Source organism: Alligator sinensis, unplaced genomic scaffold (genome assembly GCF_000455745.1).
Source record: "Alligator sinensis unplaced genomic scaffold, ASM45574v1 scaffold387_3, whole genome shotgun sequence".
NCBI lineage: Eukaryota > Metazoa > Chordata > Crocodylia > Alligatoridae > Alligator > Alligator sinensis.
In genome coordinates this window covers 366,265-388,841 of record NW_005843027.1, presented here as the reverse complement: position 1 = coordinate 388,841, position 22,577 = coordinate 366,265, and the positions used below count along the sequence as shown (strand labels likewise).

Sequence of the window (22,577 nt, the reverse complement as noted above, 5' to 3'; positions counted from 1 at the left end):
GTGGACCCCTGCTGACCCAGATGGGACAACTGACGCCCAGGAAAAAGCCAACCTATTAAATGGGTACTTTGCGTCAGTATTTCATCAGTCCCATGGGACACCCATGCCCACTACAGGACAGGAAAGTCTGGGTGAGGGAGAGCCCCTGCCCTCCATCAATGCTGATTTTCGTGAAGGAACACCTTAAGAGGCTGGATACCTTCAAGTCAGCTGGCCATGACAATCTATAACCCAGGGTACTCAAGGAACTGGCGAGCATCACAGCCCAGCCTCTGGCACAGATCTTTGAGAACTCCTGGCGCTCTGGTGTAGTACCCGAAGACTGGAAGAAGGCCAATGTGTTGCCTATCTTCAAGACAGGGAGAAAAGTGGATCTGGCAAACTATAGGCCCATCAACCTGACTTCTATCCCGGGGAAGATCTTAGAAAAGTTTATTAAAGAGGCCATCCTTAATGGACTGGCCGACATCAACATCTTAAGGGATAGCCAGCACAGGTTTGTTGTGGGTAGGTCTTGCTTGACCAATTTCATTTCCTTTTATGACCAGGTGACCTATCACCTGAACAAGGGAGAATAGATTGATGTCATATATCTTGACTTCAAAAAAAGCCTTCCATCTGGTATCCCATGATCACCTCTTGGCAAAACTGGCCAATTGTGGCCTTGGGTCCACCACGATCCGCTGACTGAGCAATTGGCTCCATGGTCGGACCCAGAGGGTGGTAATTGATGGAAGTCAGTCGTCATGGTGCCCTGTGACCAGTGGGGTCCCCCAAGGCTCTGTCCTTGGACCCATATTGTTCAACATCTTCATTAATGATGTGGACATTGGAGTCAGAAGTGGACTGGCCAATGACACCAAACTTTGGTGCAAAGCATCCACACCTGAAGACAGGAGGGTGATCCAGGCTGACCTGGACAGGCTCAGCAAATGGGTGGACAAAAACCTGATGGTGTTTAACACTGAAAAATGCAAGGTTCTCCACCTTGGGAGAGAGAACCTGCAGCATCCTTATAGGCTCAGCAGTGCTAGGCTGGCTAGTACTATGGAAGAAAGAGACTTGGGGGTCATCATTGACCACAAGATGAACATGAGCTTGCAATGCAATACTGCAGCTAGTAAAGCGATCAAAACGCTGGCTTGCATCCATAGATGTTTCTCAAGCAAATCCCAGGACGTCCTTCTCCCTTACACTTGGCCTTGGTGAGGCTGCAGCTGAAGTACTGCATCCAGTTTTGGGCCCCACAATTCAAAAAGTATGTGGAGAAGCTTGAGAGAGTCCAGAGAAGAGCCACGTGAATGATCAGAGGTCAGGAAAACAGACCTTATGACGACAGGCTGAGAGCTGTGGGGCTCTTTAGCCTGGAAAAGCACAGGCTCAGGGGTGATCTGATGGCCACCTGTAAGTTTATCAGGGGTGACCACCAGTATCTGGGAGAATGTTTGATTACCAGAGCGCCCCAAGGGGTGACAAGGTTGAATGGTTATAAACTACTGCAAGACCATTTCAGGCTGGACATAAGGAAGAATTTCTTTACTGTCCGAGCCCCCAAGGTCTGGAATAGCCTGCCATCGGAGGTGGTTCAAGCACCCACATTGAACACCTTCAAGAGTAAATTGGATGCTTATCTTGCTGGGGTCTTATGACACCAGTTGACTTCCTGCCCTTTGGGCGGGGGGCTGGACTTGATGATCTTCCGAGGTCCCTTCCAGCCCTAATATCTATGACCTCAGTTGAAGGGGACATGGACTGAGCCTGGCAAGGAGACTGAGAGCAGTTTGGGGGGGGGGTTGGGATTTTTTTTTTCCTTTTATTGGATATTTGAGCACAGGCCAAGGCCAGCCCATAATAGACTAACAGACAGTACTATGACCTGGCTGCAGAGGACTTCAAATACCATCTGGAGAGGCTAGGCTGAGGTAAAGGGGAGGTTTGGAGCCCCACAGAAGAAAACATGGATTGAGACCAGGTAGGAACACCTTGGGCAGTGCCTCCTAGGAATATAATTTCATCAGAGTCGTGGCAGGAAAGAAACAAAAGATCAACTTTGCTTTACTCACCAAGGCGCCCCTGGGAGTTACAAGAAATAATGGCCATAAGCTAGCAGAGAGCAGATTTAGACTGGACATTAGGAAGAACTTCTTCACAGTTAGTGGCCAAAGTCTGGAACGGGCTCCCAAGGGAGGTGGTGCTCTGCCCTACCCTGGGGGACTTCAAGAGGAGGTTAGATAGGCATCTAGCTGGGGTCATCTAAACCCAGCACTCTTTCCTGCCTATACAGGGGGTCGGACTCGATGATCTATTGAGGTCCCTTCCAACCCTAACATCTACGAATCTATGAACTTCCTGGCAGACTAGGTGATCCAAAGCCGAGGTCTACTCTGTCACACCTGTTTTGTAGGAAAATAAACTCAGGGCAGTGGTAACAAGCCCTACAACACCGACAGCCATCACAGTCTACTAAAAGATATCGGATTGACCCAAAGAACCTTGTCTGCCAGTGCCATGTCCTTAGACTAACACCCCTAGCACCTGTCCCCGGTCAGCTGACCAGAAGGACGCAGGACCCTGAGCACATCTAAGCCCCAGGGCTGGGGCTGGCAAGGACAGTTCTCTGGCAACTGCTGAAGAAGAAGCTCCTACAGGAAAGGAAGGAAAGGCTCTGTGACAGTTTGGTTGCCTGTGATGCTAGTGCTACTGTGCTGCTTACTTACCTGTTGTTATTTAAAGTGGTGGACAAGGCTGAAGCTTAGGGAAGGAGGAGACCTCATTGGGGAACACTACCTTGTCATGCAGAGGCCCCAGCACCAGTGAGGGCATGCCTCAATACACACGCAGTCATACATCATGACGTTTGCTTGTCAGCAGCTTGAGGAGCAGTTTCCCAGAAACCCCTCCACCTATCTCCTTGAAACTTGGCAGGCTTCATAGCCTCAGCAGGGGCTACCATCCCTCGTGTTTTCAGTCAAATTGGACAAGCAGTGAAAAGGTTATAGGCAGTTTCATGATTTCCCCATTATAGCCTATAGGCAAAACATCAAAACAGCAAAGCAGTTTTGACGAAATGAAATGGAACAGCACTTCAAAACTAAATGAAACATCAAAATGAAACACTGTCCCTTCAAAATGGCAGTTGAAACAAACCACCACTAGGGCGTTTCGTAGAGCCCTAGTGCACAGCAGCAGGGACCTGCCCCCCTCCCCACTCCTCTGCACACCCTGGAGAAGCTGTCTGTGGCTCTGTCCCACATCCTGCCCTGCCCTGGCTGGACAGCACCTGCCCCACTTCCTCCCTCACCATGGGGGCCTCAATCTGCCCCGCTCTTTCCCGTCCCCCCTACAGACTTATAGGCCAGTCTTTCCCTTCCCCCCTACAGACTTATAGGCCAGACACTGTTCTCTAAGCTGCAGGGCTGCATTCCCGGCTGCATGTATGTATTAGTGACATTATCGGTTACACCAGTCAAAAAAGTCAATTGCTGATAATGTCAATTTTCCTTTTATCAGTCCCGATTTGATATGGAACAATATACTGGTACAAATCTATATGTTACTAAGAGCAGCTAACAGCAAGATTGCAGAAGAAAGACTAGTTTAATTAGTGGAACATTAAGATAATTAAAAAAGGAGACAGGGTTGTTAGCAGCTGTGGAGTAAAGGGTTTAGAAGGGATCAGATACATTATAACGAGTCATGAAATCAATTGACCTTCTCAGCCCTGCCCGACTAGAAATGCTACTACCACTGCCAGGCAGTTGGCTTTAAATTTGGGGTGGACTAAGAATCAAAGTGGGGTGCAACTCCATCACTGCACCTGCTCCCCCTGGATCTGTCCCTGTGCATTTCCCACTAAACTGAAAAGTCTGGGAACTAGTTTTACAGTGGTGTTCCTCCACTGATCAGAGGGGAGTCATTTTCCCTTTAACTAGGGCAAGTGAAAAGAGAATCAAGCCCCAAAAGCCTTTTCATAAACTGAACTTATGGAAGCAACAATATTTTAGGATGTGGTATCAACCTACAGAGGCAGAAAAGCATGTAGATGCCTCAGGAACAGTAGAAGTTTGGGAACAGAAGAGATGAGTGAGTTCAAAGGAAATGAGACTATGTAGCAGAAATAATCCCCAGAGAGACTTTTCTCCAGAGTCTGCTTGAGATGGAGGCAATTCCTGCTAAGTATAAAGTACCTGGTAAGAAGAAATAGAAAGCTACCAGGCAATTTCTTAATAAAATCTAAAATAATCCAGAGATGGCTAAGTCTACTAATTGTGTGTGAGGGGTTGATGAATTATAGAGATACCTGGTTCTTCAAATACAATAGATATACTGAAAGAGATGCATTTAAGAAGGGCTAAATCAGAATAATTTGAATCACCAAGATAAATATTATTTATTCTTTTATAACAGTTCATCTTGGGACTAAAACAACTGTGGCAATTAAAAAAAGTATTTTGCTATTACCATTGTTGCTATCTTCAGTTGGAGTTAGCAGATATATGCATCTGTGTCTGTTATGCCCACAAGGCTCCTGAGAATCATGACTTACAGACAGGTCCTCCAGGAAGCTTCACAGTTCTTTAAAGATCTCATAGTGTCCTGTACATATTGTATATGGCATAGCTGATAAACATGAGAACTATCTCACTCCTCTCTTGTGACATGGTCCACAAAGACCAGCTGTGAGAGTGAACTGGCTGGCCAGAGAGCCTCCTTATTTAGTACAAGAGACCTGCCTCCTGTAGACAGTGGCTACGAATCCCCCACTTCTCCAACCATGTCTCACAATTTTTCTGTTTGTTGTTTAAACTCAGTAGCATTCTTTAATGGCTTGTCAGTAAAGAAAGTTTCCGGCTTTAAAGTTCATTTGTTTACAGCTTATTAATAACATAAATGACATTTTTGTGCCAAAAATGGAGAGTTGCCCTAAGTGATGCCCATAAAGCCTGAATCAATCTGGTTGGTAATTTAGAATCTTTCTTTAGATTTGGTTTAAGGTTCTGCATCAAACTAAGAAACTATCAAACTAAGAAACCTTCATTTACATAAAAATGCTGCACACTTGCTACCTGCTAGCAACATGATTTATAATCTAAGAAAATTGGGGTTGCTTTGCCTGATCTCTCATATAGAAAACTCTTTGAATGCTGTGATTACATTTGCATGTAATAAATAAAAATTGATATTCAACATTCTTATGGCAGGCCAAGTGTCGCAATTTTCCCTGTTGTCCCATGGGAAGAGTGCTTGTATGTTAGCCCATGTGCCTGTAATGTTATAACCATAGGCTTTTATTTAAATCCAGCACATCAAGGCTACTCAGTAATGAGGGTAAGTGAAGATGTGTATCTCTAATGGTTAGAATACCAAAACCCGAGATGGGCCTTTGAGTTCTGCTACTCGTGTAACCTTGGACAAATGATGTAACTTTCCCGTGCCTCATTTTCTTCATCTCTAAAAGAGGGATAATAATACAGAGGAGTTGTAAAAGTTTAATTGAAGTTGGTAAAGTATTCTGATATGGGTTGATAATGTAGATATTCTTTGGTGAAAAGTGATCCATAAACCCAAAGTGCTATTATTTTTAGAACTATTGAGATGATCTATCTAGAAACTCATAGCATCTGTATTTGTTTGGTTTTTTGTTGTTGCTTTTTGTTTGTTTGTTTGTTTTTTGCAGTCATATTCTTCTGTTAATATCATGAGTCCTGGGAATATTGGACCAGCAAAGAAAGCAGAAGCCACTGGTAAGCTGTAGAGGAAGGCTGCCAGCAAAGACTTGTATTCACCATAACATTAACAAATTCAAACAGTTGTAGTAGCAGCTGCCACTGGCAGAGCTTGCCTGAGCTGAGAGAGTGGCTACTTTACTTTGGGATGAGAAGAAAGCAACAGTATTTTAAATCTGTTATATAGCACTTTTATCCTGAAGTGCGGAAGCATATTATATACAGTGGCAATGAAATGCAGCCACCTTTAAAGTGGAAGGTGACAGTCAGAGAATGCAGCACACTGTCTGGTTGTAGGGTGAGAGGAAAAGTTGGGCAAACCCTCTATTCCTAAAAGAAGTACCATGGAATATTTAAGAAATGCAAAACTCTAGAACTCTTGGTTCAGAGATGATACCTTTTATTAAAGCAACTAAGAAATCGCAAAAAAATATATATTTTTTTTTTCTGCAAACTTTTGGGCACATGCACACTTCCTCAGACTCAGGGAAAATTAAAGATACTAAAAAGTTCCCATAGATAGAAAATAAATTTCATTTTTGCACAGAGGAAGCTGAAGGTGGAAGTCTGTTCCGCTAGGTCCATGAGAGTGTCTTTGTGAGTTGCTCTTCGATGTGCAGATAAGGCAGGATTCCTTCCCTGGTGGTGTCAGATGGCAGGGAGGTATAGAAATCTTTCTTGTTGTTCAGTAATGAAGTTTAAATTAAAAATCGGCTAAAATTTTGCACCTTCCATGTTTTAGGAATGTATTTGGTAGCCATGTTGATTTGAGACAAAAAGAAATGCAAAACTCTAGAACTCTTGCTTCAGAGATGATACCTTTTATTAGACCAACTAAGAGGGGTGCGTGTGCCCGAAAGCTTGCAGAAAAAGATCTTTTTTTTTTTTTTTGCAATTTCTTAGTTGGTTTAATACAAGGTATCATCTCTGAACCAAGAGTTGTAGAGTTTTGTATTTCTTTTTGTCTTAGACCAATGCAGCTACCAAATGCATCCTTGAAAAATGGAATGTTTAATGCTCACACAGAGCAGGTAAGAGCTTGTTTTTTAAGGCATTATCTGAAAGGATTTTCACATAGTAAACTGAATTGAACTCGGTGTGTACACCTCATCAGAGTGAAAAGATATTACCCCACCAAGAAATCCTAGACACCACCCTAAGTTTCCCTCCCCACCATCCCCATCTCCAAAAGCCAACAAATCTATTTAAGCAAACAGTTGAGAAGAAATAAGCAGTAATCTGTGCCCTGAAGACCAACAGACTCAAGCTCTGACAGATAAGGAACAAAGTGGATTCCACAATCAAGTCCTTATTGCAAAAGCTGCCTCCTGTCTTCAGACATAAATATTAGGAATATAGCAAAAGTGCATCTTTGGATGACAACTGCATTGATAGCACATAGAGAGGTGCATTTTCAGACTGCCCACCCCAAAACCCATTAGCATCTTATAAACAGATGTCAGCACCTTGAAAGCTATCTAGGAAATAAAAAAGGAAGTCAGAAAGTCTTTGTAGAATTGGTATGACATCTTTCTTACAGTCAGTACTATCAAACAATCAGACGGCTCAAATGGCCAGGAATTGCAGCTGTCGTGTAGTCTTCAAGTATGGCTCTTCTGCAAGGAGACGTAAAGAGCCATTCTGGAAGTCATAAGGGCATGGATAGGTCCATCTTTCTCATTCCACATATGGGTGGACACAGGATATTTAGGTTTATGGGAATAAAGATCTACCTCTTTTTCCAAACCTCCCAAATTCACCTCTGGGTAAATTTTGAGGAGACTGAAATACTTAGACTTTATATCAAAGAGACATTCTGGTTAAACGCATCCATTCTAGAAAAAAAACAGTCCTGTTCTAACATGGGACCATATCATTCTCTTTCTCACCTCTCTCTCAGACACCCCTCAAATGACTCTCACAAATACTAAAGATATCTGGAATACAGAGGAGGTACCAGAAGGTTCAGAGTTTGATGATACCTGGGACCCAAGGGAGCAACCACAGTAAGTGTAACAGAGCTGAGATGGTGTACAAGGATTTTGAGTAGCACTAATCCAAGCAGGTTCTATGTAACACATAGCATGGTTAGAGTGAAGTGCACCCAGCTGAAAAGCTTGTCTCATTGAAGAACAGAATGGATGTATGCTGACTGCCCTTACCTCCAAAGCAGTAACAATTATACATGGTGTTTATCTCCCTTGTGGTGGCCCTCTAATCCCATAACAAAAATGTAGAGTCAGATTCTTATTATAGATAGGGTTTAAGAAGACCAGCATCCTAATTGACTAGCATTCAGACAAACTAAGTTTCTTTAGGAACAAACTGGGTTCAGCTGCTACATCTCCCCATATTAGTAAGAGATCCATTTCCTTGATGACTCTATACTGTATTTTGGGTATTTCTATTGATTACCCAAATAATTCTCCCAACAGTAGGTGTACAGGAAAACACCTACTGTTGGGAGAATATTTGACTAATAGTGTTACCCTTCTCATGGATTGTACTCAATCAGAGAGTATAAAAGGACATCCTAAAAATATTAACAGACTTCTCCTTTCCTTCTGTTAAGTAAAACAATCTCAAATAGATACCATCAAGCACATTTGGTTGTAAACAGCCCTGAAAAAATTAGGAAAATCCTTTAGCTCTACATGGTCAAATTATATAAAAACCAGGCTCAGCTGGTATAGACTAGCTTAACTGAAATCAGCTGTCCTGTGTAACATACAGCAGATTGAAGATCTCACCCAGAGTTTCTACTTCTCAGTGTCTATTTTGCCATTCAGTTGCCTGATCTAGAAACTGGGCTGAATCCCCTTTAAACTTAGAATGTGGGACATCTTTGAAAGTCTTCTGTATCACCTTCCATTATGCATTTATGTGCACTTGTGAATCCTTTTTTATTTAAATGGCCACCTGTGGGTGCACCCACATATGCAGGCATGTGCACTTGCAGCAGCTCAAATAGGAGTGGCACAAATTTGAGCCAGGGATTTTGCCTTAGCGCACATGCCCAGACATGCACTTTGTTGTGGGGCAAGATGTGCCACTTGAGGCAAAATAACCCTGCCCAGCTCACCCCAGATCTGCAGCCAGGGGGAGCTAAGTATACAAATCTGCCCTGGCAAGCAGCTCACGGCTACTTTCTCCCAGGAGCTTCTGGGGTGGTGTCACTCATGTCGGAGACCTCCTGGACTATGATAGGCAGGAGTGGGTGGATCCTGCTAGCTGTCCCGGCGCGTGGGTCTACCCACAACATGTGCGACCTGCCATCTAGTCCCGGAGGTGAAATCTGCACTACCTCCTGATGCCCTTGTTGAACAGGTCCTGTGTGGTGGCAGTCCCCATCCCCCTATGCCCTCTAGCCCACCAGAGTTTGTCATGGGGCCAGCACCTGGCCCGGCCTCACAGTGCTCCCTGCTCCACCATCTTAGCTGGCTGGAGGACACCAAACCAGTTCGCTTTTCCACTGTCCATTGCCAACACCTCTACACATTTGTGTGCTGCATGATCAATCATACTGGCCTCGCATCCTACCCAGACACCAAGTAGTGGGACCTGCTTGGCGAGGGTGTAGCTGGGGCACCCCAGTGGTTGAATCTGTACTCCACCCTCATCCCACAAGCCACTGGGGACCTCAGTTGGTGGCTCCTCCATGGAGCCATCACCACGGGTGTGTATGTGGCGAGCTTCATGGACACCCTAGCCTCCTGCCCCTTCTACGGGCAGAGGCAGACCCTGGCGCCCATGACCCTTGAGTGTGCCAAGCTGCAGCCCCTCCACCTTCACCTGCAGAACCTCCTCCTGAGGTTCTGATTGAATTTCACCCCCCACCTTTTTGTTTTTGGTCACTCCATCCATGGCCTCACCAAGTCCTGACCTCCTGGTCAACCTCCTTCTGGCCCTGGCCAAGTGGGTCCTGTACTTGACCAGGAAGGAATCTCTGGCTGGGAAGGTCTGTTCAGCATGTACAAAGCTCAGGTCACACAGTGCCGTGTCACTGCCAGCTGTGCCTGCAGCTGGGCCACAGCCACGCTGGCTGCTGCTGCTGCAGGAGGCAGGTGGGTTGTAGGTGTGTGACAGCCCCTGTTCAAGCCCCTCCACCAGCCCACCCACAGACCACACATCCCCAAACCCCCCACTATTCCTCACACCCCCCCAACATCCCTCCACCACTCCTCACACCCCCTACAGCCACAAACCCTTCCACCCCCATGTCCCTAACTTATTTGTGACAGCACCTGGGATCCTGGTCATGCAGGGTCCTTGCCCCGCTCTTCTGCTTGCCCCAGCAGGCTAAGGGTGCATGACCCATGTGCTGGGGGCAGCAGAAGCACCATAGAGATGTTCTGGACAGAAATCAGAGTGTCTCTTGGGAGGACTGGCTCCTGGGTTACCTCAGGGCACAGTCAGGAACCATGCCCTGCCCTGCTTTTTACCCCTGTGTTTTATTTTGATACATGGATATCCAGGTATCAAATTTTGAGCCCATGCTGCAAATATACAGCATGGGGAATGTTTTTTTGTTCCCAGCATGCCTTTTGCCTCATCTCAAAATGTTTTGAGATGTGGCAAGAGGCATGTGCAGGCTCATCTGGACGTTACCTGTGAGGCTTTTTATCCTTCTTTATTTGACCTGTTGGCATAAGATATGTTTGTCCAAAGCTAAAAAGGACCAAACTCTTAAGCTAGTCAGTCTTTGCTTTGGGAGGGCCAGCTTTTGTTCAGCCCTGGGTAATCAAGAATTGTGTTGCACAGATAAGATGAGCGTATACATTTTTGTAATATTTCATGTCCCAAAAGGAAAATAGGTGGCTTTAAAGGTAAATCTAGAGCTGTTATTAGACAGATATTATACTGACTGAGAGACTAGGATTGTGTTACGTGCCTGTCCATTACAGACACGAAAAGAGCCTTTTTCTGTATGCTCCATCCACCAGTCATTCAGAGAGAATTTTCTCTATTTATTTTGTTTAATTTTCTAGAAGTAATGTATAGCCTAAGTACAATCTTTAGTTGTATTTCCTTGTTCATTAGTGATCAGCCAAATGAGAACTCATAATTCCAGATTTTCTGCATGCTGAACTAGACAGATTGATTTGGGAAAAAAATTCAATTGCCAAATGGAAAATAATTAAAAGTAGCACAGAGCTATGTTATTCTCAGGTTCCAAGAGAATATTATGACTGATGGAGAAGAGCACAGTACAGTTAGTAGAATGATTACTTGACAGCATTCTTTTCAAATGTTTTCCCCAGAAGGGCTGTTTTGGTTGTATAAAAGATAAGTATCACATTCATATGGTTCAATTTTCATTGTCTTATCCCTTATCTTTGCAAAGCCTGATAGTGCTATGGACACAGCTTGTTCAGCACCTCCTGAGGAGTAGAGGGTGACCCAATACTCTTCTTGTGTGCTTCAGCTAACTATGACAGACACTGGTGATCTGACTAAATTCTCAATGGAAGTGTCCCCTTGAACGCCAGAAAGTGGGAAACAAAGAGCTCCAGCTGACCTGGGAGGGCCGACATTCCCAGTGAAAACATACATTACCCTTTGTTGCCTGCTTTCCCTTGATGTGGAGCTTCATGTGGGGTCAATAACTAGTTTTATCTCTGTCAGGTATGAGATTTTATTCAAACAGCAGGTGGGAACAGAGGACATCTTCCTGGGGATGAGCAGGAAGGACCCATCTACAGCCTGCTGCGAGGACATGCTGGTGAGCAAAATGCCCTTCTCCTATTCCTTCCCTTCTTCCGTTCCTTGTGGCCTCCTCCTCTCTTTCTTGATGTCTCAGTCAAACACAGTGTATAACTACAAAGCTGTGTTATTTTCTTTTAGACTGCAGATCTCCTCAGCAGCTTTCTGTGAATCTGCCATTGCTGCTGTCTGTGCTGTGCTGCCACATAGGCATGCAGCTCCTTCAGAACTTGTTGTATTCAAACATTACACAATCCATACTGACCCATGGGCTAAGTTTACACCTAATGTATGTAAAAGCAGCCCCCACAGGGAATTATACTCACGTCAGTATGACTCTTGTTATTGGGGTAAAGTTTAGATCCTTCCTTGAGCAGCAGGTTTGGGGGTTGGACTAAATGTACAATCCCATGTATCAGATTGTGTCCCTTTACTTTATGGTTAGGAACACTTCCCTTCTACAGCAATTAGATGGGACAAAACTTTTTTGGGTTCTTTCTCCATTTGATTTGGGATGAGGCTGGGTCTCACCAGAGTGAATGCAAAATACTCATTATGTACATTCTGAACTCGGGGTTTTTGCAGATGGTAGGGGTATCTGTAAACACTAGAAACGTGCTGAAAGCAACTGTTTGCATTTCTTCATCTTTCTACTCTTACAAATGCCATGCTCTGGCACTCTGTAATCAAATGGATCATAAGGAGGCTGCTTATTTCTTATGGACTGTAATAGTGCAAAACTAATCCCAGCCTTGTTTGTACCTGTCGTTTCAGATTAGAATCAAACTCCCAGATACAAAGTCCTCCGATATTACTCTGGACATTCAGGAGAAGATCCTTGACCTTCGAACCCCCAAAAAGTAAGTGAAGCAGCGTGGTTAGAAGCTGGTACTGTTTTTTCTCTCAAATAAAGTATACCCAAGTTTTCAGCTGATGGAATACAGGCAGTCCTTGACTTACGACTTTTTGAGTTACAACAAATGGCATTTATGATATTTGTAAATTGACACCCAGTTTCGAGGTTCCCACATGGGTTTTGCTTATGATAGGCAGCACAGCTGCATCCAGCTGGTAAATCTGTTGTGGTGGGGGTGAAGGGGGAGGGAAGGGGGCATGGGGGCGCAGATCAACGTCCCCGCAGTGACGGAGGGATTGGTGACTGGAGCTGGGGCAAGCACTGTCCATGGAGGGGGTGGGGCAGCTTGTGCTGCTGCATGTCGCTAGTTCAAGAGCTGCTTGTGTAGTAGCTCATCCAGTGTCTCTCGTTGCTGCTTCCACCACCAGACCAGGAGGGCATGGGGCCGGGCCATGTGCCCCAGGATCTGTGCAAGGCGGCTGGGTCTGGGGCTGCTCTGGGCAGAAGGGAGAAGGCGCTGGGAGCGAGGGCTATGCCTCGCCACCACTTGCCTAGCTAGCATTGGGCCAACATGAGACTGAGCCCCTTTGCTGCCTCTGGACAAGTGGCATGCAACGGCAGGGGCTGACCCCGCCTCCCCCCCGCGCACCCACCCCGCCCGCGCCTCCCAGATGAGCAGCAGCTTCACCCTGGCTGGGCAAGCGGCAGCAAGGCATGGAGTGGGGGGGTGTGCCTCCGGATTGGGGCAAGATGGGCAGTGGAGTGGAGGCTATGGGGGGGCTGTAGCAAGTTTTTGGGCAGCACACGCCCCGCCATGCTCTGCCATCACTTGTCCATTCAGGGCAAAGCTGCTCCTTGTCCAGGAGCTGCAGGGAGGCCAGTCCGGCTCCTGCCACTGTGTGCCACTTACGCAGAGGCAGCACAGTGGCTCAGCCTTGCACTAGCCCCATACCTGCTGGGCAAGCAGCAGGGGGGCCAAAGCCCCCGCTCCCAGTGCTTTCTGCCCAGAGTACAGCCCTGTGTAGCCCCCACCCCGCACAGATCCTGGGGCACACATGCCCACCTCATGCCCTCCCAGACAGGTGGCAGGAGCAGTTCCTAGAGCCACTGGACAAGCCACCACACAAGCAGCTCCTGGAATGGTGGTGCACAGCGGCACGAGCTGCCCTACCCCCTCCCTGGGCAGTGCTTGCCCCAGTCCTTCCCTCACTGCGGGGGCATTGATCTGCACCCCCACGTCCCTTCCCTCCCCCCCACCACAACAGACTTACCAGTTGGACACAACTGGAATCAATCCCCCAAATATAACTTTGTTCCTATGGGAAAATTGGTTCTGAGTTACGATGTTTCAACTTAAGACATAGTTTGCAGGAACCAATTGTGTTGTAAGTCTGCCTGTACATGGTAGCATGCAAAAGTGATGCTGCAGATAGGTTTATTTAATTTCACTTGAGAAATACCAAGACTGAAACCAGCCACTAACAATCTTTTAGGCTAATTGTAGGGCTTGGATTCTCTGAAAGTAACATCTGTGACTTCTCTGGCAACAGTAGCCTTGAAACACAGACTTTTGCTAAATGAAACAGCTAACCAACTGAACCATCATTTCAGTCATCTAAAATTGCTCCTACAGTTCTAAATGCATACGTGCATGTGTGGCACATAGATGCCAATTGTACATGTATGCAGCTGCAAACAGAAGACATACATGCACAATTTCAGAGGCCATGAGCCAGCTTGCCCTTCTCCTTGGTGATACCCTCGCAGGTCCTAGAATCTTTGTGAGATTTCTCTTATGGCATTTTCCTCTGAATTCTTCCACAGTGGGAAACTTGATTAGAACTTCCCCAGGAGAAAGTGAAGATCTGGCCTGTAAACCCTGTGAATTCCTTAGGCTCCCACTGTCTGGGACTGCACTGAATGGGACTCCCTAGCTAATGCTTGTGTCTGGGATTCCCAGTGAAGTCATTCTTCATTTAACTCAGTTTCATGCTGTTGGTCTGCATTGAGAACAGAAAGGTTCTGCTAGTGGATTTAAGGGGCATATTCTGGATTAAGGCTAAGGGAATTGCTTCCCAGAGAAAACCATAGGACTAGCTTCATTCCTAGCATAACTCCATTAAATTAATGCAGTTCTGTTGACTCTGAACTCTGAAAATAACAAAGCAGAAGGAATACTTATTCAGACAATAACTCATGACTTGGCAGAAATGACATTTGGCAAAATCAGACAACTGATACTGCATAGTTAGGAAAACAACTTCCTGTTCCTTTTGCAATACTATATCTTTGAGTCAGGGATTTGCCACACATCTAACTTCCACCTGCTTCAAGTCCTGAATCCAGCAAGTCAAAGATCCTTAGTACATCTGAAGTCTGCATGGGAGAGTGTTTGGGCTAGTGCTGCTTTTGTGCGGGTAGATGCAAATCTTTTCAGTATATCCTATAGTCTCAGAAAATCCTCAGTAACTGCTGGGTACAGCTGAGAAGTGGGGCATGCAAAGGAAATGGTAGTCTTCTCTGACTGTGGGCCTGGTTCTGAGTTAGTTCAGTTTCTAGCTACTTTAGGCCATTCTGAACGATGTCAACTCCTAGTGCCTCATTCTAGCGGCCAGGCACTGGGGGTTTCTAGCCATCCCAGCTCCAGCTACTCCTCCTGGGTATGGGTGCAACACACAACCAACATGCCTTAGATCTTAGTTGAAAGCAGCTTGGAGGCTGTGCTGCTCTGTGGCATCCAGGGACTTTACAATAAGTGGAGTACTTCTTGGCTAGACATATTCTCCCTTATTGTCAATGGACTGGCCAAGCCTTTAATCAGACTGCTCCCATTCCTTTGCCTTTACTGGGGAAGATAGGTTACCTCTTCCTGTGCTACATTCTCTGCAAATACATGTTGAGACCATATTTCAGATTTTCACCATTGTGATAGCATAAGTGTGTCTTGTTGTTACTCTGATTTTAAAATGCACAACTCTGCAGCAGCAAGAGCTGTGCAGAGAGCCCCACAATCCATTACTGGGGGCATTTTTACACGTGGTGTAGAACACAGCTCCAGGCACTTTAATTAGCAAGCCATGGTAATTGAAAGCATCCATGCATCACATGTATCAGCATCACTGCGTGTCCCCACGCTGACAAAATGGTGGCAGGGTACTTTGAACTAAAGTTTATCAAACATTTTTTATTTCAAAGTACACCACCGCCATTTTCAGCCCAGAGATGCATGGTAACACTGATAAATGTGACGCAGAAGGCTGCCAGAGCACATGGGTGTCTGATGCCTCTTGAGTCATGGGGGGCCTGTGCCCCCCCCGTTACCAGTCAAGGTGTGCGGGGACTCCCCTTGCCGCCAATCCTGCTGACCTGAGGGGGTGTCCCCTGGTGGCTGATCCCACTGGCCGGGGGTAGCGATCTCACTCACCAGGAAAGCGGCCATGCTGCTTCTGGAAGTCCCACGGCCACTTCTGGAAGTGGCGCGGCTGCTTTTCCTGGCTGCCCTGCTCCCCGACCAGCTCTTGCAGGGGGGCCACTGGTGTTCCCGCCTGCCCCCCTGCTAAACAGGGAGCATGACCTGGCAGGGGGTGCACCAGCACTTGGGGTGCACGTGCAACCCCGTGCAACCTCTACATGTTACCCCTGCTGGAGCACATCAATTTCTGTGCTCCAGCAGACTTGATTAATTACTGTATTAAAGACTGGATTCCCAGCATATTGGAGCAGGCTCCAACGTGTATAGGAGCCCTGGAAGTATTTGTCACAGCACACAGCCAACAGCATCCGTGCACACGTATGGGAACCCTGAAACTATTTGTCACAGTACAAAACCAAGAGCATGTGGGGAGAGAACCAGTGTTGGGAGTATTCCACTTTCTTCTGGAGTTGAGCATGAGTTGTTCAAGAAAACCCATAACCTCCTGAAAGAATCACCATAACTTTAAGTAGACCACCGAACTCTGGCTTCTCACTTGCATTTCCTTTTCTATTACTTTCTTAATATAAAAATTCCTTGTGTCCTGTTTCCTAGGAAGCTGCTACTGCACCTCCCTTACCCTGTGGACAGCAAGAATGGAAAAGCTTTTTTCATCTCAGAAAAGGAGAACTTGGAAGTCACCTTAAGGATGACGAGAGAGTTGGACTTCATCAACTTTTCTTAAGGGCAGGGAGAATTAGGGAAAGTTTTCAAGCAGGAATTTACATGGCCTTGGAGTTGTCTCAGAACCTGACTGATAGCCAAGTGAGGGACTGTTCCCATTCAGAATGGGTCAGGAGGGACAGAATCCTGCTGCAGCTCCTTCTCAGACATTTGTATGATGCAGTAGACCATATTGTACTTTTCTTGAAGGTGAACAGGAAGCAGAAATGTACAACATGGTTTTTCTTCCTATGGGAAATTTAGGCCTTGGCATCACAACCCTACCATATCCCAACTCATCCCATTCCAAGTGTGGCCCAACATGCCAGCTGTCGTGGTATACAAAACACAAATGGGAGAAGTCTTTTCTGCCTCCTTGATAAATATCCCACAAAGATCATGGCTGCAGATGGTTTCTCATGGGCTTCTGCTGCTTACTGTTTAGGGTTCTCAGGTTAAGTCTTAATCTTGCCGTTAGGTTGTTCACATCACTCCATATCTCCAAAAGGGGTGAGTGGGATTATAGGTTCCGGGTCAGATCATAAACCCGCTGAAGTCAGTAGAAAGATACCTTGTTAGCTTCAAAGGGTTTGGATTAAGCCTCATATAGTGGTGTATAGCTTGTTCCAGGAGGTACAACTGAGGCCAGGATTCCTGTGTACTTAGTTTGAATGATTTGTCATGGGATTGGTACTGTTTAAATGATGCATTAATATGCCATCTATGGTTAATTAAAATGTTATTCATACACTAATTCAAATTCTTGCACTGATACTTTTTGGAAGAGGTCAGGACTTATAACCAAAACATAAAATGGCAGGGAATACTGGGACATACTCAGCGGGTCCTTTTATCTTCCAAATCTTGTAGATACGCAGTATACCAGTTTACAGGTATGTTCATTATGAGTTGTGTATTTGCCTAGACTTTGTAAACCACCAGTTACTTTTAAAATAGAAATGTCAGTAATTTCAACAGACAGTTTTGCAACATGCAGTGTGAAACTATCAGAAGGGAGAAGTCCAGAAAATGTTGTCAATACATTTAAATGGGGAATATTTTGATGTAAAAATTCCAGCAGTGTCTAAGTAAGATACAGTATGTATTCTGCTTCTCTTTTTTGATCTAAGCCCAAGTGCAAGAGCTCTGCAGGTCATTTCCCTAGAAGAAAAAACTGATGATGGAATCTGGTTCTTTGATGCTTACTCTTACAGGAGTAATCAAACAACAGGAGATAGTTTCTTTGTTCAAACCTTTGTCAGCTGGCATTTGGCTGGTAGCTGTCTTCTCAACAATGTGCTACCAGTGCTTCTGCTGAAAGCAAGGCCAGCACAGAGCACGCTATACCAGCTGTGCAATTGTGAAGGAGCCTTCTTTGCTGTTTGTTTTCTTAGATGGCTGTTCCCACCAAGTTAAAGGTGGCAGAACAAGGCAGCATGCGCCTACATCCTGATTGTTGGCTTTCAGGAATAAATGTCAAAAATGTGTGGTACAACCTTAGCTACTAACCCAGCTCTTCCTCTGCTTATACTCCTAATCGTTTTATTTCATCTACATATAATGAATTATGCTGGTCCCCTTCCACCTCTGCCTCTTTCCAAAGACTGCCAGTAGAAGTAATAGGGGAAAGCTTATGTAGCAAAGCACCATTTCCTATAGAGGCGGAAGCATTGCAGAAGTCCCTCTTAGGTCCTTAAGTATATTCCAGAGGTCTGGAAACATATAACCAAGAAATGCTGCTCTTGCAGTCTCAGCTAGGCAAATAAATCTTTGTAACATTCTCAGTTAATCATCCAGGCAGTGAACAGGTATCACAGTGGAGAGAACAAGCAGGACCTATCCTTTGATGGATTGGGTAGGTTTAACAACCAAGTTCTTGTAATCAGTATAAAATAGCTCGGGACCTGCATTTTGCTGGCAAAAAGTGAAGGAAGGTGACTGGCTAGCTCTGTTGTAGCTAATGCCCATGCATGACAAGCTGTAATAAGGAGATGGATCCCCAGTGATGGAGATGACACAGTGCCAATTATTTCCCAAAATAAGTATTTTTAGCTGGATCAATGGCAATTTGCAAGCTTCACTGTGTATCTGGATTAGACTACGGTACATTTTAAGAGAAAATGCCTGGTCACCTGGTCATTGCAACCACTGCCTTTAAAACTCCTTTTGCTAAGGTCAGGACTGTAAAGCCCAGTCTCTGTTGTAGTGCTAATAAACGGTTTGGAAAACAAAGAAGCCAAGAGTTGCTTATATTGCATCTTATAACTTCTGGGAAGGCCTAAGTATCTTCCAAATGATGTATTTGGCCATTTCTGTAAATCACATTGGAATCTACCTCTTACCATCCACTGATTAAAAGCTGCAAACCAGTGCTTAAAAAGATTGCATTCATTTGCCAAAAAGATGAGATCATTCTTGGTGGCTGTGCATTTGTACTTGCTTCTGTTTCCAGAAGTTACAAGCATGAACCCTTCTGGTAAAAGGGCTGGATTTGTTGTCTTTGAGTAAAATGAGGCTGCATCCGTCATGTAAAAGGAACTGGATTGTGAAAATGGAATGTAATCCCATATTTATACATGCCCAAACATCCACCCTGTTTCTTCCCTGTGCTTTTAGATACAGAAAGCAACACTATTGAAGGTCCTTCTAACAGGATTTTTTACTAGTCCATAACAGACTGACAGTCCTGGAGACCAAAGTCCCCTATGGACTAATTCAAGTATAGTATTAGCAGCAACATTTCCGTTATCACTGGACATGTCTACACAAGATGCTACTGTGTATTGGTTACTGCGCCTTTATTTAGTACTTAAATAGTCCCCATCCTGGTTGCCTTAGCGATGAAGTTCTTAATTTATTTACTGATACATTTATTACCTTAGAGGCTCAAAATTGTTTTCAAATCATTAGAATGAGTTTGGCTTGGTCTGTTTTTATCCATTTACTTAGTTATTTTTAATAGAGTAGAAGTCTTGTTGCCCATGATGTAATCTTTTTTATGGTATATCTAGTTTTTGCAAACTATATCTAACTGAATACTTAAGGCAACTTACTGATGCTGGGAGGGGTGTGGCATGTGTGTGTTAAGAGATGCTTGCAGAGCACAGCGTGTGGGATGCGGAGGATTCCTGGAATGCCTCCCTAACACCAGCAGGATAGTGTCTCCCTGACACTTGTAAGATAGCAAGAAGTTCAGAAAAAGGTCTCATTATAATGCTAAAAATCACACCCCTGGGCAGGGCAAAAGTATGTTAATGAAACATATATGTATGTAAATGAATTACATGGCTAAAACATAGGTATAGAGACATGCTCAGTAGAGAACGTCTTATGTCAGTGGCTTGTAACCAATCACTGAGCGATACACTTGCAAACATATGTATAAAAGGTACCCAAAGGTAGAAACCGGTGGTGCTTGCTTTGCAAACGATTGCCAAGCACCCCTCTCTGCGCAGACTGGAAACAATAAAGATTAAGTTGGATCCTCCACCCCTGTGTGTTCATTAGCAATAGCGCACCGGGCACGAACTCACACTGTCCGTTGGGGACAACAAGATCAGTGGGTCTATTCCAGTTTGCAGCAGCTGAAATCTAGCCCATTACAATACAAAGGGGATGTAGACTACATTAGACTAGAATCAGAATCTAGAATTGAACTAGGATTCCAATCTATGTACCTTTTGTGGGTTTAAATCAGATTCTAACTATTATGATGACGTTCTCTTGGCTGGAATAACTGGGTAAGAAGCTGATATGGAAGTTGGAGTAAGCTTTTCAAACATGTTCTCTGCAGTGTTGTTATGCAACTTGAGTCGACGGAGCCACTGACAGTGTTTCTATTCTATACATTTCAGCTTTGCAAATGTGGCCTTCAGGGCAGCATAAATGACACAGAATCAATTGACTGAGTGTCCAAAGTTGTGATCATGTGGTGGCACCCAGCATGAAACACTCAGGCTTTGTACCTTAATTTACCTGTGAAATCCTCCTCCTCAGAGAGCAGCTGCTGCAGAAGCAGTGATGGCTGACTGATGTGCACAGATAATATTTTCTATCGTGTTGACTCAACAGTCTTTCCCCTCTGCTGATAGGTTGGTTGTTTGCTCCAGTCTCTTCACCAGTCTCATTTCCCACTTGTTTCTCATATCTTACTCCTTGTCTTTTTGTCTAGCTTATCTCTTCCTAAATAAATCCCACACAGTGAAACAGTCATGGCACCACCACAACATTTGTCACTAGCACTTTGTTTGGACTGTTGGTGCATTGCACCCATTTCCTTTGTCCTGCATATCTCCTGTCTATTTAGGCTGTAAGCTTTGCGGCACAGGGGCTCTCTCTTACTTTGAGCCAGTCTACATAGCAGTTGGGAGCTGTGCTTATAGCAACATGCTTGCTTCAATATGGAACTCAGCACAGACCAACTCTGAGTATTTATTCAGGTTTCTGCACAGGTTTTGCTGCCAGCACAGAACTTCTGCTCATGTAGCTACAGGCACCCACGTGAGATCGATTAAAGCCAGCTCAATTATGTCTACATGCCTTTGGCTTGCACCATATGCACACCTTGTGCGTTTATACAGTGCCCAGCACAATAGTAATCTTAATGTGTCCCTTGGCACTCTCTGATTAGTAATCTCAAAATAAGCTTCCTAAATTTATGAGGAATAAGGGTAAAGAAACTAGCTGCCCAAGAAAGCTGTAGAGTCCCTCTCATGGAAGATTTAAAAAAAGAGGCTGGATGGCCATTTGTCTGGGATTGTTTAAGAACAGTGAATCCTTCTCTTTTGCAAGGATTTAGCCATGAATAACAATGTCCTACATAATTTTCTCCATTCTTACTGCTGCTTCTGAAGCTGCCCAAGCTTGCATAAACTCTCTTTTCTCTCAATTTAGCGTCTCCTGCCAGATCCCATCATGAAACATACTCTTGTGTGCTATTTGCTGCCATAGGATCACAAAGTCAGCATTCTAAATTCACTGCTTTTGGCTCAGCTGAATTAAGAAAAGCAGTGTGAAGGAAAGCCATTATCTGAACACAAATGTGTTTCGTAAGGACCAAAATTGGCAGGCTAATTTTTACTAAAGACATTGTATTTCAGGATATAGTGGCCTATGGCCATAAGAGCTCGTGCTGAGATTCCATTATGTTCATACATTAAACTACTTCAAAGAAGGTCAGTAGTCGGATCACAGACCCTTCTGAAGAACAGCCAGAGCTGCAAAAAGTAGCATTGGTGAATCTGCAGGGGATGCTCTTCTGAGTGACCCAGTCACCACAGTTGCTCTGTTTCTCAGATGAGGCACAAAATGATAGCCTTCACCAACTGGGCATTTAATATGACAGAACATTTCTCTCATGAGAACAGGAGTTGTACTTTGGCCACATCCCATTCACTTAATTACATGTGTAACCTGGGCGGTACTCCAAGAGGCACCCACTCTCTAACTGAAGGGATCAGAGTAGGTGCACAAGCGCTGTGGGAGGTGTAGGGACGCTCCTCCCCCTATAGAGAGGAGCCAGACCACCAAAGAGGACTTAACCATATACCTTTTAATGAGAGAACAGTACTGGGAACATAACCAGTATAAACCAGGGGATATAGGTGATGCTACAACGCCCCGAGGAGACAGGATTCAACAAAGGTTAGACACTTACAATCATAGACATATTCATCCAGTTGATAAAAGGCAGGGTTAACAAAATATAAAACACAAACAGCAGAACAAACAATACTAGTTGGCGAAATATAAAAGGCACAAAACACAAAACATCAAATGACAAGGAATATAGGGCCTAGGTACCTGGAGGGGGTGGAGAGGAAAAACACAATGGTCCCTTTCTACTGCAACAAGGATTTCTCCCTGTTACTTCACTCACCCCAGCTGGGACTTGAATTCTAATCTCCCATGTGATAGACAGAAGCTCTACCACACAGACACCAGTGCTGGTACAGTGCCAAGCTGTTAGGGGTCTTGACCTTCCAGGAGCCCCTGCCTCACGTTTATCTGCCTGGCCTCTTATAGGAGGAGCTGGAAGCAGAGCTGGGAACCTCTCAGATTGCTGCTCAGATCCTTGCTGGAGCATGGGAACCTCTCCTGCTAGCCATAGCCTCTCATAGGTGATCCTGGAGCCCAGCGGGGAGCCTCTCCCGCCTGC

At 45.0% G+C, this 22,577-nt stretch overlaps 1 protein-coding gene across 1 annotated transcript in view; it reads left to right on the top strand.

Moving 5' to 3' along the window:
• PIH1D3 (PIH1 domain containing 3) overlaps window positions 1–17,800 on the top strand; it is a 25,962-nt gene extending 8,162 nt beyond the window's left edge. Inside the window, exons 2-6 of the mRNA XM_006036837.2 lie at window positions 5,678–5,744; window positions 7,627–7,732; window positions 11,352–11,448; window positions 12,204–12,289; window positions 16,313–17,800. Coding sequence (XP_006036899.1) covers window positions 5,678–5,744; window positions 7,627–7,732; window positions 11,352–11,448; window positions 12,204–12,289; window positions 16,313–16,442 — 486 coding nt within the window. The 3' untranslated portion in view covers window positions 16,443–17,800. The remainder of the gene's footprint in view (window positions 1–5,677; window positions 5,745–7,626; window positions 7,733–11,351; window positions 11,449–12,203; window positions 12,290–16,312) is intronic.
• Window positions 17,801–22,577: the final 4,777 nt, after the last annotated feature.